We start from the raw sequence: 19,011 nt of genomic DNA on the forward strand, positions 1-19,011 counted from the left end.
GTCTATCTTCCCTGAGCGTTCATCTGATTTCTCATCTATCGTCTGCAGAATCCTCCGAGACAAATTCATACCAAATGCCTCGCTCTATTGATGGTCATTACAAATATCGTCTCAGTCATAAAATAGTACACACGCTCAAGCCAAACTAAGTCATGAAAACTAAGTCATGATTCTTGCTCCAGGGCCAGTTTGCGAGAAGCATCTCATGGCCCTATTATTGACACGACCACAACCTTATGAAAAGGGAGCGTGCCCCCGAATCGGTATTAGTGTACCTTCGCCATCTGCGGTTATAGTGGTAGTATCATCGTGCGTAGTGTCAATAACGGCTCGGACTTTGAAGTGGCTAGAGATCGTGCTGTTTCGCCTGTCGGCGAATGTCTCGAAAAAGCTCTTCTTAGGTGGTGGCTTAGAGCGGACCGAAAATACGACTCGATGGTGCAATGCCTCTAGAGCATCTTTGGCTACCATCCGTTTGAGATGGGATGCCCCGGTGGACTCAATCGTAGTAAATATGTTTTTCAGTTGAGTGGCCAGCCTATCGACAGTGTTGTTGAACTCCTTCTCCGCATCTGGACTATCATGTTGTAGATCACGGAGAGCCGAATTGATGATAATGTCCAGGAGCATGGTCAATGCGATGAGTTCGCCGTAGTCATATTCATTGGCTCCTTTGTGTTGCTTTATCAGGAATCGCTTGTCACGCATCAAGCAAAAAGTAACACGTGATAAGTCAAGGACCTGCTCAGGGGGTTCAGAGAGCGGTGTTGGATCTTGCAGCAGGAAGGCAGCTGCAAGTCGGTATCGTGCTAGCGAAGTCCAAGGCGACGTAGGTAACAGGAATTGCAGCATGCGACTCTGGAACTGAGCAGTTTTGATTGTTTCAAAAGCAGTCGTGCAGATTCCATGCTCCTGATTTAGTTAGCAGACGGCCACTTTCAGCTGTGCAAGCAGACGAACCAGATATTTGGGTCCTGCGTCAATGAGGGCGCTCAACGCAGTTTGGAGTTCTAGGCTTATTGTAATATCAGCTGTGAGCGATGAGTCTAGTGTAATTCGTAGCAATAGCTGAACTGTATGCTTGAGGGTGGCATCCGAAAAGCTGGAGAAGTCAGGTCACGATGAATAGCTAGATCGATAGAAATATATCCTTACTGGGAAGCAGCGTCCCGAAGTAGCTCAAAAATCGAGATTAAAGCTGTTTTGTTCTTGAACTCACAGCCTTGGGATAGCTCTAGGGCGTGGAGAATCATGAGTTCGGACTGGTTGCACCCAGTGCTCAGGGGAGGATTTCTTACGCTCTGGGGACTCTTCAACAATGGGCTCAGATAGGTTTAAAGCTAGCGGCTTCGCACCCAGTTGACGAAAAAGACTATTGATATCACTGACGTGGACCAAAGATCGCACACGCTCAGCAGAGGTTTTCTGTACCCATCTTAGTCACATTGCATGGAAATAGGCCACCATATCACAAACCGTGAAGATTCGACAGTAAGCAACTCTCAACTCTTTTCGCGGCTCAAGGGGAACTGTGCTGGGGTTAGATTTGAGAGACTAGATGGGGACAGAACTGAACACACTGGCGTGGAAAAGCCACATGATAAATTCATCTGGCAAGTGCTGTAACGAGGCTGCAAATTCTAGGACACCAGACTGAAACATGCGTGTGCGGCTATCAGGTTCTGTCCGGTAGTCAGCTTGGAGATCTGAAAATATTTAAACCGCAGAATCTCACCTCGCAGTGCCGCCAGCCGAGATCCGGGAGGAAAGAGATGTTTTGGGAATATGGGCGCGGCTGTAGTCATCTGCTTCAGATCCAGGAACCGCCAGGCTCGATCTTGGTCAAGGGCCTCAGTTCTTCGGACAGCCTCGATCAAGCGTTTTAGACCAGGTCCTTCGTCATGCTCTCCCAATGCAGACGTTAACATGCGCTCATTCAGGGCATTCTGGTTTCTCGCGTCTGGACCTGCCACCGACTGATTGCCTCCGTGGTGGGATTGGGCAAAAGTGGCTCTGAACTTGGCGACATTTGCCTCGGTTTCATTGTCGTCCACCGCCGCATTAACTAACGAATCAAGTGTGTTCTTGTATTTCTTCGGCGCGGAGAGGCGTGCCAAAAGTGCCTGGTCTGGCTTTGCAGGTTGCGCTTTGCTGTTGTTTTTGCCACGAGGGTTGGGAGCAAAGAGCATAGAGGGGTCATCGAGGGAGGAAACGGAGTCGGTATCCTCTCCGTCCGAACTGATAACTACTTCCTTTCCATCCTTTAAAATGCGCTGGGAGGCATGGAGACTCCCAACCGAAGACGACGGAGCTGCTGATTCGGCATGGGACACGATCTGCTCAGACATACAAATTCCCGATTTTCCTCCATCCCCCAGTGGTGAGAGGCATCGTTCTCCTTGCGTGTCTGTGGGATCTCTCGTGTCTGGCTCGGATCCATTGTGATCGAAGAAAGTCAGAGGCTCAGAGAGCGGAGAGGATGCGTTTCCTGAGTCATTCGTGGGGACATGTTCTTGCCCTTCAGTTTCTGATCCGGAGATGAGATGAACCTTGGAAAAGGACGGCCGATGAAAGAAGTCTTTCAACGTTCGCATCGTTGATCTTGCGAGCTCGAGAGTTCCCCGCCATCCAGCTTGGGCCGCGTCGCGTGGGCTCCGCGCGACGTCACGTGATATGAATATAGCCTGATCGGGCAGTTTCTTTGGCACAACCGCCTAGAAGACCATCCTCGCTCGTTACGAGTACGAGCGGCGCTGGAACGAAATGATAATGGACGAGACGGACTCTTCACTTGGTCTACTTGGTCTGTTTTCATAGCAGCCTAAAAAATTATTTTCGGCAGCCACCGTCGTCGTGGTGCGGATCTTCGAAGGTCCCTGACCTTGCAACGGATCTTCATGTCTACGAGGCCACTCGTATGGCGCTGTCCTGCAAATGGAATCCAGCGTACACCCCACGGAGCTTTGATATTCACGCCGCCGACCGGACGAATGTTTCGCCAAGAGCATTGAATCAACCCCTGGCACTCTGTGGCCAGACAGCTGCAACCGCCGATCTGATTTAGGTTGACGAATCTGGCCGCCAGTGCACCATCCTGCTCCACCGTGGTTCGTGGTCGAGCCGCGCGGGCTGACGTTACTCTGTTATGTTTTGATTGAGATGTGGCAGTAAAAAGATACTTCGGTTGGAACTGTCCCGCAGGAAATTTTCACCTTCATAACTCCTTGGTCGCAAAAGCCCGAGCAGAGCCTGAGCCTCACAAGGAACGTATACTGCTGATGCAATTAATCTAGGCAGCACTAACCCCGAATCCACCGGTAGCACCAGTGAGGACGGAAAGAGCCTGGAGCAATCGGCAATTTCAAAGGGATCACCCATGGGGCCCGCTCAGGGAGGGCCACTGGGCACATAGTGCCCTCCTGAGCCAAGAAGGCTCCATCCTCAGGGCCGCGCTCATCCGAAGATGGAGAGGGGAAAAGGGGGATTTGAGGAAGCGAGGGGGGACAGGTCCCGGACCAAAAAGTGTGGAGGGTCTCTCCGACCTAGTCAATATCGCAATGCGCAACGAATAACCAAATTCGCTGGCAGATGACACTGATTCTTCCACCCATAAACAACCGGGCATTGTAGTGGAACAACACACGGGAGTAGTAGTCGCATCCATGGAACGGCAGTGGATGGCGGTGACGCCGGTGGATCGGGGGCTGCTCGTGCCGTGTCGCCGGCGGTTTCAGGCTTGATGTTCCGACGAAACCATGAACGGCCAAGGTGGCCTCTGTCCAGACTCTTTGAGTACTCCGTACCGACCGGTAGGCCGTTACCTTATGGCCATAGCCCAGGGGAGCCCGCAGGATTACCTCCATCGACCCTCCCATTACCCCCAAGAGATGCTCCGCTCGGCCTGTCTATAAAACAGAATACACCCCACTCAGACCAGAAGATCTGATGTTGATAAGGATGTCAAAAACGATACTTGAAAACGATACATTGCCGTAATTGTTGTTTCTGTCCAGCGATTGTTGGCCCGCTCGGTCTCATTTCTAAAATGGTTCTTCGCGCGTGGGGCGCCGATTTCTTGACGAGGCCTGCAAACAATTCCAGAGACACCATTTCGAAAATTGCCCAGAGTCGGCCTGTCTTTTGATATTGTATAGGTCAAGTGGATGTTGCTGGGGGTGTGTCGATTCTTGTATATCCATCTACATGTATATTGTTCGTACATCAAACCTATTAAAGCGAGGGAAGACTATATGTAGCTCACATTCCAATGTGGGATTTCATCTTCATGATCATATAAACACTTCTAGGTAGTTTATTCCAGTGATATATTCTCGTAGTGTCTTCTAGCATATGCTGATTGTTCTGGATTTCGGCTGAAGGTCGAAATCGACACGGACCGGACCCTTTGGGCCCCAATCTGCGATACGTACCTCACTAGCCAGTCCTATGTACACAGATACCCCCAATAGGGTAATTTTAATGCACTCGTGTTATGCCTGTTTGCTCTCGGCGCCCGGCGTCCAAGTACTCCGGGGTACCCAACTTACATGGTTACGAGGGCTGTGTCGGCTCGTGCAGGATGGCGGAGGGGCCATTTCCCGAAAATAGACCTCTGACAGCCCCAAAGACGATGCTGATGAGGCATGCCCTTCTCCTCCCATAGTCTTGACCCTGAAGAAATGCCGATATATCCACGTTGCCACTGTCAGAAATTGAGATGCCGAACCACGGCTTCTGGCGTTCGATTTTGCAGTGATCCGGTAATGCGGCCGTAACGCGCTTATGTGATTACCAACGGGGGCCCGGGGCCCGGGGCTTTGTGGAGGATATGTATGGTCATCTCCATACCGGACGTAAGGTATCATCGTCCGAGCCGAATTCCCTGGAGGCAAATCAACTGAAACAAGGCCAAATGTGACTACGATATACCAGCATTGAATATAGATATCTATATGAGGATCGACAGCAAATGATCTCTCACTCCAATTCATTCATTTATTAATTCACTTGGGAAATTCAGAAGACGGGCATCACCCTGGGTCATTTTGGCTGAAGAAACGGGCGAGGAAATACATCCCGATTCCGCTGGATGCCAAGCGCGCTGACCAAGCTGGCATGTACAGTCAGCCGTAAGATGGGTAAGCCGTGAAAAATACACGGTATGGGGCCCGAGTCCATCCCAATTCCTCCTGCAACGCCAGCATCATCTTCTTTCTTTCTTCGTGTTGCCCCCTCCCAGGGAGAAAAGAACTCACCTCATCCTTCCCCTCTCCCTTGAATGGCCCCGCGTGGGTGATTTTCGCCCTTCCTACTCTCACCTCCATCGGGAGAACACGTCCTTTCCCTTGGAACTCCCCTAACTGCCAATCGATACCGGCCCTCCTTCGATCCCGTCGTGATCCGCGCGCCGACCCTGTCTCCGTATCGCGACTTGGATCTCGCATCGTCCCCCCTCCCCCTTTTTCCCACTCCGATGACCTTGCACTGGTCCACCTGGTGAACTTTCCGAGTGATAGGCCAAATCGTTCGCTCCGCCTTGTACAGCGTGCGATTTTAGTTATAATAGACGCCGACTGAATGCGCACCCGGCCCGTCTACCCAAAGTTTTCGTCAAGTTTTATGCCCATTTGGGCGCAACAGTAGCCTGAATGGCTTCCGTGCATTTCCCCGGAGACAATGAAGGTGGTGGTAACGAGAATTCTGAAATTCGAGAGGTCAGCAGCAACATCTCCAAGCCGACCAAACGTCAACGATGGGCCACCACGCGCCACACCGGCTCTGGCGGCGTGCGGAAACGTGTCTCCATCATTGATCGCTTCCACAAACGATCGGAGATGAGGGATGAGAAGCGCAAGTCGGCCACTCCAAGTACATCCGCCGACGCCGCGTCCACCGTCGGAGAGGAGAGCCAACAGCCCGGACAGAATCGAACCATCTACTTCAACATCCCGATCCCCGAATCCGAACGAGATGAGGAAGGCCATCTCAAAAACACCTACCCCAGGAACAAGATTCGCACTGCAAAGTATACCGCATTGACTTTCGTTCCGAAGAACATCTGGCTTCAGTTTCACAATATCGCGAACATTTACTTTTTGTTCGTGATTATTCTCAACGTACGTCCTCTCTCAATCGTCTCCCTTTCACTTAATAGACAGTAGACTGGATTTTACCGGAAATGCGACTTCATTTGAGCTGACATGCCTTTAATAGTTTTTCTCTATTTTCGGTGCAAACAACCCCGGACTGAACGCCGTTCCACTAATTGTCATCATTGTTGTGACCGCCATCAAAGATGCGATTGAGGACTGGGGACGGACGGTACTGGATAACCAAGTCAATAACTCTCCAGTCTATCGTCTGATTGAATGGAACAATGTGAATTCCACCGAAGACAACATCTCCTTGTGGCGCCGATTTAAAAAAGCATGCACCCGAGGTACCATTACCTCGTATCACTGGATGAAGAGCGTGTTTGGCAAGAAGAACGAGGACGAGGATGACGGAAACGAACAAAGACGGGATTCGTTTTTGACCACCGCAACTCCCCGCGCCTCGGTATATTCACATCGCGACTCCCTTGCCGCCGATGTTGCTATTCCGATGACAGATGTTCCATCGCCCCAAACCGAGGCCCGCGAAGATTGGACGGCCTCGAGTAAACCAGAAAACAAATTTCTTTCCCCCGAGAGTGCGAACAGAGACAGTGTGATGATGTCTCCCGCCTCGCCAGACAAGAAATCCGGAAGTGTGGTCGACATGTCCAAACAGACTCCCGGTAAGGCTCGATTCAAGCGCGATTACTGGAAGAACATTCAAGTCGGTGACTTCGTGCGTCTATACAACGAGGATCCTATCCCGGCTGATATTGTTATTCTCTCCACCTCGGACCCCGACGGAGCCTGTTACGTAGAGACCAAGGGTTTGGATGGTGAAACAAACTTGAAGGTTCGCCAAGCTCTCCACTGTGGTCGTCAAGTTCGCCATGCTCGAGATTGTGAAAAGGCCGAGTTTACGATCGAGAGCGAGGCTCCACACCCTAACCTCTATGCCTACAACGGTGCCATTCGCTGGGATCAACGTGACCCGCAGTTTCCTGAGGCTCCACGGAAGGAGATGGTTGAGCCGGTGACCATCAACAATATGCTACTCCGTGGCTGTTCTTTGCGGAGTACTGAATGGGTTCTCGGCGTGGTAGTTTTCACCGGCGGTGAGAGCAAGATCATGCTCAATGCTGGCGCGACACCTGCCAAGCGTGCTCGCCTAGCCAAGGATCTGAACTGGAACGTTATCTACAACTTCATCATTCTGTTCATCATGTGTCTCGTTGCGGGCATTGTCAACGGTTTCGCGTGGGCAGCCCCTGACAAGTCGCTGGATTTCTTCGACTATGGATCTTACGGTGGCACACCTGCCGTCACTGGTATTGTTACCTTCTGGACGGCTCTCATCTTGTTCCAGAACTTGGTTCCCATTTCGCTTTACATCTCTCTCGAAATCGTTCGTACCATTCAGGCAGTCTTCATTCACAGTGACCTCTACATGTACTATGAGAGACTGGGGTTGTACTGTGTGCCCAAGTCTTGGAACATTTCAGATGACGTGGGTCAAGTTGAATACATCTTTTCCGATAAGACTGGTACTTTGACACAAAACGTTATGGAGTTCAAGAAATCCACCATCAACGGCCTTGCCTACGGCGAAGCGTATACCGAAGCCCAAATCGGTATGCGACGTCGTGAAGGAGTCAATGCTGACGAAGAAGCTGCACAAGCTCGAGCACAGATTGCCGCAGATGGCAAATCTATGCTTGAGGGATTGCGTCGTATCCATGATAACCCATATCTGAAAGACGAAAACTTGACTTTCATCGCTCCGAATTTCGTTACCGATCTGGAGGGTCAGTCTGGGGAAGCTCAGAAGAAGGCTGTTGAGCATTTCATGCTGGCTCTGGCTCTGTGCCACAGTGTCATCACTGAGCACACTCCCGGGGACCCACCACAGATCGAGTTCAAGGCCCAGTCACCCGATGAAGCCGCTCTCGTTAGCACGGCTCGTGACTGTGGGTTTACAGTCCTCGGTCGGGCTGGTGACGATTTGCTACTGAATATCATGGGCGAGGAACGCACGTACACTGTTTTGAACACCCTTGAGTTCAATTCTTCTCGAAAGCGTATGAGTTCAATCATTCGCATGCCTGATGGCACGATTCGTCTTTTCTGTAAGGGTGCCGACAGCATCATTTACTCTCGCCTAGCCCGTGGTAAACAGCAAGATCTCCGACGTAAGACGGCCGAGCACCTTGAAGAGTTTGCCAAGGAAGGCCTGCGGACTCTCTGCGTTGCCGACCGCCTGCTCGGCGAGGAGGAATATCAGGCCTGGAACCGAGAGCACGATATTGCTGCGGCGGCAATTACCGACCGCGAGGAGAAGCTGGAAAAGGTCTCGAGCGAGATTGAACAGGAATTGATGCTCCTTGGTGGAACTGCCATCGAGGATCGTCTGCAGGATGGTGTACCTGATACTATCCAGTTGCTTGCGGATGCCGGTATCAAGCTGTGGGTTCTGACCGGCGACAAGGTCGAGACTGCCATCAATATCGGTTTCTCTTGTAACTTGCTCAACAACAATATGGACCTGATCGTTCTTAATGTTCCCGAAGGAAATCATGACGACGCCGCTCGAGAGCTTGACAAGCACCTTCAGGTCTTTGGTTTAACTGGTTCTGACGAGGAGCTTGTGGCTGCTCGCGCAGATCATACACCACCTGAGCCCACTCATGCCGTCATTGTCGATGGTGAAACATTGAAGATGATGCTCTCCGACGAATTGAAGCAGAGGTTCCTTCTTCTGTGCAAGCAGTGCAAAGCAGTGCTTTGCTGCCGCGTCAGTCCATCTCAAAAGGCTGCCGTCGTCAATATGGTCCGCCATGGATTGAATATCATGGGTCTTGCTATTGGTGATGGTGCCAACGACGTTGCCATGATTCAAGAAGCAGATGTCGGAGTTGGTATTGCTGGTGAAGAAGGCCGACAGGCCGTAATGTCTTCAGACTACGCTATTGGTCAATTCCGTTTCCTCCAGCGCCTGCTTCTGGTCCATGGACGATGGTCTTATCGTCGATTAGGCGAGTGTACCGCCAACTTCTTTTATAAGAACTTGGTGTGGACATTTGCTCTATTCTGGTACTGTATCTATAACGATTTCGATGGATCCTATCTCTTCGATTACACGTATATCGTCTTGGTCAACTTGGCGTTTACTTCCCTCCCCGTCATTTTCATGGGTATTTTCGATCAGGATGTCGATGATCGAGTGTCTCTCGCCGTGCCCCAGCTCTACATGCGCGGTATCGAGCGCAAGGAATGGTCCCAGCTTAAGTTCTGGTTCGTGACCCATTTAACCTGTTTTTCTGACTGCCTCGGTGCTAATTTGCTTTTTAGGTTGTATATGGGCGATGGTCTGTATCAGTCAGTGATCTGTTTCTTCATGCCATATATGCTATACAAGGTCGCGAATTTCGCGACTGAGAGTGGCCGTGATATTGCCGACAGAAATCGCATGGGCATCTTGGTTGCCACCTGTGCTGTCCTCGCCAGCAACATCTACATCATGATGAATACTTACCGTTGGGACTGGTTCACCTGTCTGATCAATGCCATCAGTTGTCTGCTGATCTTTTTCTGGACGGGTGTCTATTCCTCTTTCACCGCTGCTGGTCAATTCTACTCGTCGGCCGCAGAGGTTTACGGGGCCTTGAGTTTCTGGATTGTATTGCTTGTGACACTCATGATCTCCTTGCTTCCCCGTTTTACATACAATGCCATCCAGAAGGTGTTCTTCCCTCTTGATGTCGATATCGTTCGTGAGCAGGTCACTCTGGGTAAATTCAAGCACCTGGAAGACCAAGAGGATCCGCTACCCCCCAAGGAGGCTACGGCTGTGGGCGCCGCCTCAAGCGATGAGTCGGCGGTCTCTTCGGATCTAAGCAAACCGATCCAGCCCTCGATGAAACACGACTCTGAAATTTCTCAGGAGCCACGGCCGTATTACTCTCCATCTGCCCACACAAACGGCCATAACCCGCGTAGCCAGAATGGCAGCAATGGAACCAACTATACCGAGAGTCTGGACCAGTATCCGCGACCTCAATCGGTGGACTATGTCCGCCGATCCCACGAGCGAACTCGGCATTCTTTTGAACGGGTGCGGCAAAGCTTTGAGCAAAGCAGAGACTTCTCCTCTGCTGCTATGCTTCAACGAGTGGAATCGAGCCAAACTCATGGATCTAACCAAGACCCCTTTCGAGCCCCCGGCGAGCCTCCTGCACATATGATATAAGGTGCTGTCTACCGCCGTGCATAGACTTGGACCTTTGACGACCCGTCATTGATGACTGACACTCTCGCTCTCCTCCTTTCCGCTAGCTTGCTGGCAAAATCTTTGCCTCTAGATATCTCTTTTCTATTGCCCTTTCCATATTCATGAGCAATATGCTGTCGTGTTTCCCTAACTTGTTACTACTTTTGTCCACCCTTTTTCACAGCCTTGATATTCCCCTGATAGAAAGCAGGCGTTTGGTATATTACATTCGGTTGGAGGCGTTGCGCATTTTTTTTATCGTTACTTTTCCATCCCAACCCTCATTATTATACTTGGCAGCCCCTGGTGGCTTCGCTCTCTACTTTGTTCACATGTCATATAGTGTCTATTTGCCCTTTGTACAAAAGCGTTTCTGTCTTCCTGCAATTGTGCACGACACCCGCATTTGATGGGTTCCTAACCTTCCCTGGAGCTATACCTATTTCCTAGGGATTTTTTTTTCTTTGTCTTTTTTTGGTTTGTGTTTCCGAAGGGTTCAAGCAGGCATTGGTTGGGGATGATATTCATTTATTCTATTCCACACCCTCTTATGAGGAAAGTACTTAATGCGGATTACCATGAATGTCTAATTACCCTGTCCAAAGACTATGAATGGCATTAGCTTCAAGAGGTTAAGATTGCCTGGCCTTGGGGAGCAAAGGAAAATTTATGTGGCCCAAAAGAGTCTGCCATCATGACTGTCCTGTGAATCACAACATTCACAACATTCTCTGTAGCCTTTAGTAAAGCTAATTTGGCTTCGATAATAATTAATAGTGTAGGATAGCAAATGCTAGAGCATATCAAATGTGATGTAGTACCTTCGTGTAGTTACTCCCACTTGGGTAAAAATAGGGCGCGTAAACGCGTCTATACACCGCCCTGGTTCTGCCGGTCGCCATCTTCTGCCCGCGTTTTGTTCTCTCATGGTTTTCCTCCCACGGGCGGACCTGAAAGAGATCAACAGCTTCCGAAGACATTAAACTGACTGGAATACCGCATTTGGTGCTTCTGGAGGGCTCAATCCATTTATCTTGGTGCCAAGCTTCCATGGCACTCTGAGTAAGTCTCTAATGATTTCCCCGTGAAAGAAGCTCAGTTTAATGGATCTGCTTCGTGCTTTATGCCTCGGTCTCCTGTCCGTCACCAATATTGCTAACGCTTGAGTACAGTGAGAAAGCTAAGCAGTCTCTCTCATCAAATACCTTCAGCTCAAATTTGCACAAAGCAACCCCCTCGCAAGCCCTCGCCGCTACAATTTTAACTCCGCCACTCATCGCATCGTGTTTCACCTTTACCTTACAGTCGTCCTGCCCCTGCCTGAATTTTGTCAAAGGACATGTGCCAAGGCAGTATTTTCATGGGATAAGGAATTCCCCTGTGGAATTTGATTTGAATCCTGGCGTCCCTTGTCTCTGAGAACTTAAGATGGAGTTCTCGGACGCAATTGAGTTAGTCACGATGAAGTTTAAATTCTTACATAGTTGGTATGATTACTGATGATGCATGACGGTATGACAGGGAGCTAAAAGCCCTTCCTGAGGGAACCCATATTCTCTGTCCAAGACAGAGAGAGGACGATCATGACCGCTACGAAGACCTTGACCGAGTCGATGAGAATGGAAGGACGTTTACGGACATAGTTCAAGATGCCAGGGCCCGCAAAGAGAAGTTTCTTTCATCGATGCGTATTCTAGCCTATAATGCAGATGGCGTGGAAGATATGCAGACCTGGATATTGAGCAAGTTGGATGAGTCGCTGGAAAAATGTGACCTCTGTATCAAACAATATTACACTGGGAAGATTTGGCTCCTGGATCAACTGAAGGAGTCCTATCAAGATGAAGATATTGAAGTGTTTGCCAATCGTCTGGATGAATGGGATATCAAGCGAATCACACGGAATCTGAAGACGGCAACTACTCAGTTGAAAAGCGTTCCCCCACAGGAAATCGCTCTCAATATCCTGGATCGGGCTGCGCTCCTTTCTATTTTCGAAACCTTGAGTTGTGAGGCCATGTTGCGTAGTGATAGTCTTCTTCAGCAACATTTTGATGAGCCGTTCAAGCTTATACAGACAAGGCGGACTCTGAAGATTACTGACTATGTTCCGGCTGTTACTCGGTTTTTATTTGACTCAAACCAGCTTCGAAGCTTCTGGGCCATCTCGACATGGGCACGATATACACGTACGCCAACGAGATTGGAATTCGAATGGGCAATTCGAGACGGTCTTCTTGGTGCGCTGCAGGCAGGAATGCAGGCAGCGTCTCAATCACCGATCCAGCTTGCCGTCATCCAGCGATTGTGGCGCGGCATGCAACTCATCGTTAAGAAACTGGATAAAGATCAAATCACACATCAGCTGCGAGCGCTAGAAATTGATCCTTGCCGTCTTTCTGTCGATCACCTGGCTCTCAACACTCCTGGGCTGCGATTCCTCTTGAACACCATTCAAACTCTTTTGGAGAAAGCCCCGGCCGATTTTTGGGATGCTATGCAAACCATCTCTCCTCAAGCGATCGCCGAACACACCTTTTCTAACCCTCAATTCATTGCTTTTCTCACGCAGAATACGGAGGGCGAGCCATATGAGAAGTCTGCATTGAAGGATATGCTCTCATGGATTGGTCCTTTTCTCGCTTCCCTCAAAGGTGTTCACCAGCCTTCTGCTTGTCGATTTCTAGCATCGCAGCTGTTGAAGCGTCTTCAAATCCCGGCGTTTCCTAACCTCTCTCGATATCATTGCTTCCACGTCGGCCTGACTAGTCTTTTACATACTCTTCGCCGATTCACCGATGACGAAGCATCAAGAAGTTCGGTCGACCGAGTTGTCCTGAAAGAAACCATGGATGTTGTCGTTGATACCATCAACGTAATTCTTAACCCCCCTACCTTCGCTATCGAGCAGCGCCGGCAACACGAAATCACTCAGCTGTGCATGGACGTTGTTCGGAATACTCTGGCTCTGGAGTGCCAGTCTCTGAAAAGCGACTACGAGGTCATTCTAAAGCTTGGATCTCTCTCTCATGGAGTGTCTACTTACTCGGCTCCTATCTGGGAAGCAGTGATTCAGCACCTTCATCAAAATAACCTTGCCTTATCTACTGCAGCCCTACTGGGAATTCTTCCTCTCGTGGGGTTGGAAAAATTCCCTACAAAGAGCGAGGACAACAAGGAGAAGACGCACTTCAACATGATTTACGGCCATCTCACTCATCTGTCCTGCCAGATCATCGAACGACTGGCTGACTTCACCCCTGACCACCTGAAGATCCTCTTCCAAAGCCAGGATACTTGCAGTGCTCTTATATCCACGCTGTTTGCTGCTGACCTCAACACCTACCAGGCTGCCGTGGACCTGATTAAGAATGTGGCCGGTGGTCAATCAGCTCGGCGGGATGCTATCTCCTGGCTTCTTGAAACGTATTTCACCACGACCATGTATGGTCTGAGCTGGTCTTTTCGTCGCATCTCCAACATGAAGACCTTTGCCCCTGCCCCCCGCATGCTGCACACGGGAACCGATATCGTAGAGATTCTGTGTAATAGCCAGACCGGGATGCTACGTACTCGCAATTTTACGGATCGACGAGAGATCCTGTCGTTGCAGAAACTCTGGGAATTTCTGTGGCAATCGTTGAGCACCATCTTCTCCGAAACCGAGAATTGGCACAAGAGAGGCAATGATACGAAGGTGATGACTGAATTTTGTCGTGATACCATCCAGTTCGCGGATTTCCTGTTCGATCAATATGCTGTGTTCCTCGGTGCGGTGGAAGGGGCGGATCCGGCGCAGAAGTCCGTCTCTGAGAACTTCATCAAGTCGCCCACGGCAACTATGAGTTCAATGGTGGGTTGGTTGCGACTGAAAGACGTGTTCCTGGCCGAGACACTGGTTGGGCTGGTGTCAAAGATTCTGCGGCGTCTGGCTGCCTTGGACGTGACAACAGTCAACCAAGAAGCAATCAAGTACATTTACGACGTTGCGGTGAATCATACCGTCAAAACGATCCTGAAAAGTCGCGACAAGGCAGAACTCGTCCAGGCACTAGGCACCTACCTGAAGAAGCCTATCAATACGGCTTCCACTGCGTCCCTCAAGAAGCAGAGCTCCATTGCTGCCTTTGTCAAACCTCTTGACTCCTCCGTTTCCTCTTCTCTCACCCCCAGTGAGGATGACTTTGACGACGTCTCAGACCAAACACTTCTTGATCTCTCTCGCTCTGTGGAATTAAACAAAAACCGTCTGGCTCTGGCGAACAAACGCAATTCTCAACAAGACACCAGAATGTCGGCTTCGACCACGCTAAATGCGCGTCCTCCCGTCGTCAAAGGCCTTGTTGCGCAACGACCCAGGGACGATGCCACAAGCGTGCTATCCTTCCGTGAGAAGCGCGAGCGAGAGAAAGAAGCCAAAAAGAAGCGTGACATGGCCGAACTGGCACGGCTCAAGAAGAACATGCCTGTGGGCGGAGTCGCAGAACAAACCGCAGAGCAAGGCTCTGGCCTTAAAGGTATTGGTGTCAAGGGTAAAGATCATGCCATTCCTGCAGATAGTATGATGGTTTCTTCAGGCGAGGACACAGACACTGAAAGCGAGGATGAACTAGATAAAGAATTATTCGGTGCCAAACCCAAGAAGCCTGAGGCCGTCGCGGCGTATGAGCAAAGCAAGAAGCAATCGTTGCAGCGAATGCCGGTCAAGAAGGTGAAACGCCACCGATCTGTCAAGGATATGCGTGCTCGACTGGCCCCAGATCTTTCTTCTCTTCACCATTCCATCCTATCGTGGGAATTCTTCGCAACTGGAGACCTTCCGCCTAGTTCAGGTCGTACGGACTATACTCTGGTTTCGAACGCCTTCCGTTCTCCCACGGACTACCAGAACACCTTTGAACCCTTGTTGATCCTCGAAGCCTGGCAGCAGTTCCAGCAGGCAAAGGAAGAAGGCTCGTTCCGGCCCTTTGAGGTCAAAGTGATGTCCCGCTTGACTGTGGACTCATGGATTGAGTTCAGCACCCAGCCAACCTCGCCGCCACCCAAGGATTTCAGCATAGGCGAAGGCGATCTTATTCTTTTTGGCAGCGCTCAGAGGCCGCATCAGGACCCCAATGCAGGACACGTGCTTGCTAGAGTTTGTGCCGTCAACCGGAAAGGTGGCAAACTTGAAGTAACCTACCGCATGAATCCTGGCAACAGCAAATTCCTCTCGTCCTTTGGTACCGGATCTACCACCTGGGGAGTCAAAGTGACCTCTTTGACCCCCGTGGAGCGAGAATATGGTGCTCTGATGGCGTTGCAGTACTACGATTTATGCGAAGAAATTGTCCTGGCTAAACCGTCGCCTATTCTCTCCTATGGAGACGCAAAGTTGCAACCTATCATGGATAACTACACTATTAACCGTGCCCAGGCCAAAGCTATAAAGTCGGCGTTGGACAACGATGCTTTTACTCTCATCCAGGGTCCGCCTGGTTCAGGAAAAACCAAAACGATTGTAGCTCTTGTCGGCAGCCTCCTGACCCACGTCCTCGGGAATGTTTCTATCTCTATTGGAACAGGATACAGCGCGGACCGTATTGCTCACTCAGCCTCTTCCAAGAAGATTCTACTGTGTGCGCCAAGCAATGCTGCTGTGGACGAACTTGTCATGCGTTTGAAGGAAGGAGTCAGAACCATTCATGGCCGTAATGAGAAAGTCTCGGTTCTTCGTCTAGGAAGAACTGACGCGATCAATTCTAAGGTGGTGGATGTGACTCTTGAGGAGATGGTTAACGCTCGTCTAAGTCAGGAACCTGCCGCAGGGAACAATGTCGATATACAGAAGCTGTATGATGAGCACAAGTCAGCCGATACTCGTTTCAAAGAAATCCGGGCCTCTCTGGATGATTGCAGGGCAAAGGGCCTCCCGGCGCCGGAGGAGCTTGAACGCGAATTTGAACTGATGAAAAAGAAGCGGTCTGATTTGAGTACAAAGATTGATAAAGCTCGCGATCAAGTCCACATGTTGGCTCGTAATGCTGATATGCACAAACGACGGATTCAGCAAGAGATCATCGATGGATCCCATGTTATTTGCACAACTCTGAGCGGTTCCGGCCACGAAATTTTCCAGTCCATGAACGTCGAATTTGAGACTGTAATCATTGATGAGGCTGCCCAGTGTATCGAGTTGAGTGCCTTGATTCCCTTGAAGTATGGCTGCTCCAAGTGTGTCCTTGTCGGTGATCCCAAGCAGCTTCCTCCTACTGTCCTATCGAAGATGGCATCTCAATTCCAGTACGAACAAAGTCTTTTCGTCCGCATGCAGAAAAACTACCCACAAGATGTTCATCTGCTGGACGTTCAGTACCGTATGCATCCGGCTATCAGCTGTTTTCCCAGCCTAACGTTCTACGAGGGCAAGCTGCAGGATGGCCCGGACATGGAAAAGCTTCGAAACCGCTCATGGCATCAAAGTGATTTGCTCAGTCCATACCGTTTCTTCGATGTTCAGGGCATGCATCAAAGTATGGCCAAGGGCCATTCCTTGGTGAACTATGCGGAGGTGCAAACTGCGATGCAACTTTACGACCGGCTGGTCACAGATGTCAAGGATTTCGACTTTTCGGGCAAGATTGGTATCATCACGCCTTACAAGGGTCAACTGAGAGAAATGAAGTCCCGTTTCGCAGATCGATACGGTGAGGAGATTCTCAAGACTATCGACTTCAATACTACCGACGCGTTCCAGGGTAGAGAAAGCGAAGTCATCATCTTCTCCTGTGTTCGTGCTTCAAATAAGGGTATTGGTTTCTTGGCTGATATCCGACGTATGAACGTCGGTCTCACTCGTGCTAAATCATCGCTCTGGGTTCTGGGCAACTCTCGCGCTCTGCAGCAGGGCCAGTTCTGGAACAAGCTTATCGAGAACGCGCGGGAACGCAATGTCTACACAGAAGGAAATATTTCCAAACTGCTGGAGCGGCCTCAATTCACAGGTTACAGGGAAGTCGACATGGTGGATGCCGACGCGTCAATTTCACCTCCGATCTCGAAGGAAAGCGCCTTGTCTTGTGAATTTCCTACGCCTTCTGCACCCTCGGAGCCCTCTATCTCTCGGTCGTCCTCTACTTCGATCAACTCTGACCAAGGATTGGCTCCGACATCTGCTATGGGACATGGCGCTCCCAATCCTCCTCCAGAAGGTCCCTCTGGCGGAGCTGTTGGATTGGACGAAACAAGGATGTGTGGAATTTGCGGCAGTGGTGAGCATTTTACCCATGGGTGTGACAATGCCGATGCCAAAGAAGCTGCTCGAGGCAAGTGTTTCCGGTGTGGTCAATTCGGTCACAATAAATCTGCCTGTACTGCAGATCGCTGTATGGAATGTGGCGAGTTCGGGCACAAGACTCTCAAGTGCACCACTACCAAGGCTCTCTCGAAGTTTGAAAAGTCCCGTCTCGCACAAGATGAGCGCAGATACCAGGATCAGCGGAAGCAAAACGTGGAGCGCCAACGCCAGCGACAGATGGGTGGCCACGATCCTAAGGTTCCAACTATTCAGGTTACTACCCACACTCCACCCGGCAGCGAGAATTCTGGCAGCAAGCGAAAACGCATCGACACTGCCTCCGACGCCCCTCAAGCCTCGCGACCTCGGACTGGCCCTTCCAATTCACTGGCTAATGCTCCAAAGGGTCCTCGAAATGCTGTTCCCCCTCCTGTATGCTAGGTCTTTCCCTTTGGTTTTCTAAAGTTTCAGACTCATGAATTCTTAGGGTCTTATCAAACCTTCTCGAGACGGCCCTGCATACTCTGCTGTCGCCAAAGGGCCCGTCATGGGCAATCCGCCATCAGGACCCCGCGCCCTTGAGGTAAGTTTTGTCCAATCATTCGTTTTAAATTCATCGTGCACGGCTTTTTAACGTCTATATCTAGGCCCCAAGAGGACCTGCACCCAAGCCCCGCCCTCCTATGCGTAAGAAAAAGGAAGCGGATCCCTTCATTCGGCCCAAGCAGAGACGCAACTAGCGAGGCCCACCGTGTCTCACCAGCTTATCTCACTGCGGATCCGAATTGGTCGTTGATCTCAGTCAGATCTTGTTTGTGGCTCTCTGTTTGTTTCTCTTTTTTTGATGTCTCGTTATTCTATCTTAGGGCTCCGCTGGGTTCTTTCGGCCCTGCTGACCTTTCTTCTTCCTTGACCACGTCACCCCCATACCCACATCAGTTCAGCATCCTCGGCCTTTTCTGTATCCATTCCCACCCTTCTTCCCGTGTCTTTATTCCTTTCTCCTTTCTCCTTTCCTTTCTTTACATATCCGGCGCTAGGCGCGACATCAGTTGAGAGCGGTAGACTCGTAATGGATCCGAGTCGGCTGCCTTCTCGACAACTTCCCCTCTCCCGGCATTGCAAGGCGTCTGTCTCCATGAACCCAATTCTGGGGGAGTACTCATGTACACACACATTACCTTCACATTAAGTTGCAATAAGCGAATCATTTTTGGAGCCAAGGAGTCTAATAAGGTTCTCCGGGGCATTGACCCGTTCTGTTATCCAATTTCCAATTTCCTGTGGACATATCAGAGTACCTAAAGTTCCTCTCTTCACCAACCATGCAATCATCCGATCACTCTGGGTGTAATGCAGGTAAATCTCCGGGC

General features: G+C 50.3%; 3 protein-coding genes across 3 annotated transcripts; 2 read left to right on the forward strand and 1 right to left on the reverse strand.

Moving 5' to 3' along the window:
• Positions 1 to 234: 234 nt before the first annotated feature.
• Positions 235 to 2,594, reverse strand: N7462_001123 (uncharacterized protein; the record flags this gene model as incomplete). Its single annotated transcript, XM_057072849.1, has 2 exons — positions 235 to 909; positions 1,650 to 2,594. 2 exons carry the CDS (start codon positions 2,592 to 2,594, stop codon positions 235 to 237), a joined length of 1,620 nt encoding a protein of 539 aa, XP_056939379.1.
• A 3,054-nt stretch (positions 2,595 to 5,648) lies between these two features.
• On the forward strand, positions 5,649 to 10,341 carry N7462_001124 (Phospholipid-transporting ATPase DNF1; the record flags this gene model as incomplete). The annotated part of the gene is made up of 3 exons (XM_057072850.1): positions 5,649 to 6,116; positions 6,214 to 9,386; positions 9,444 to 10,341. 3 exons carry the CDS (start codon positions 5,649 to 5,651, stop codon positions 10,339 to 10,341), a joined length of 4,539 nt encoding a protein of 1,512 aa, XP_056939380.1.
• Positions 10,342 to 11,790: 1,449 nt separating this feature from the next.
• N7462_001125 (putative tRNA-splicing endonuclease) lies at positions 11,791 to 18,378 on the forward strand (the record flags this gene model as incomplete). The annotated part of the gene is made up of 4 exons (XM_057072851.1): positions 11,791 to 11,813; positions 11,884 to 18,070; positions 18,126 to 18,221; positions 18,286 to 18,378. 4 exons carry the CDS (start codon positions 11,791 to 11,793, stop codon positions 18,376 to 18,378), a joined length of 6,399 nt encoding a protein of 2,132 aa, XP_056939381.1.
• Positions 18,379 to 19,011: the final 633 nt, after the last annotated feature.

This window comes from Penicillium macrosclerotiorum, assembly GCF_028827735.1.
Source record: "Penicillium macrosclerotiorum strain IBT 26536 chromosome Unknown utg000001l_segment0_segment0, whole genome shotgun sequence".
NCBI classification, from domain to species: domain Eukaryota; kingdom Fungi; phylum Ascomycota; class Eurotiomycetes; order Eurotiales; family Aspergillaceae; genus Penicillium; species Penicillium macrosclerotiorum.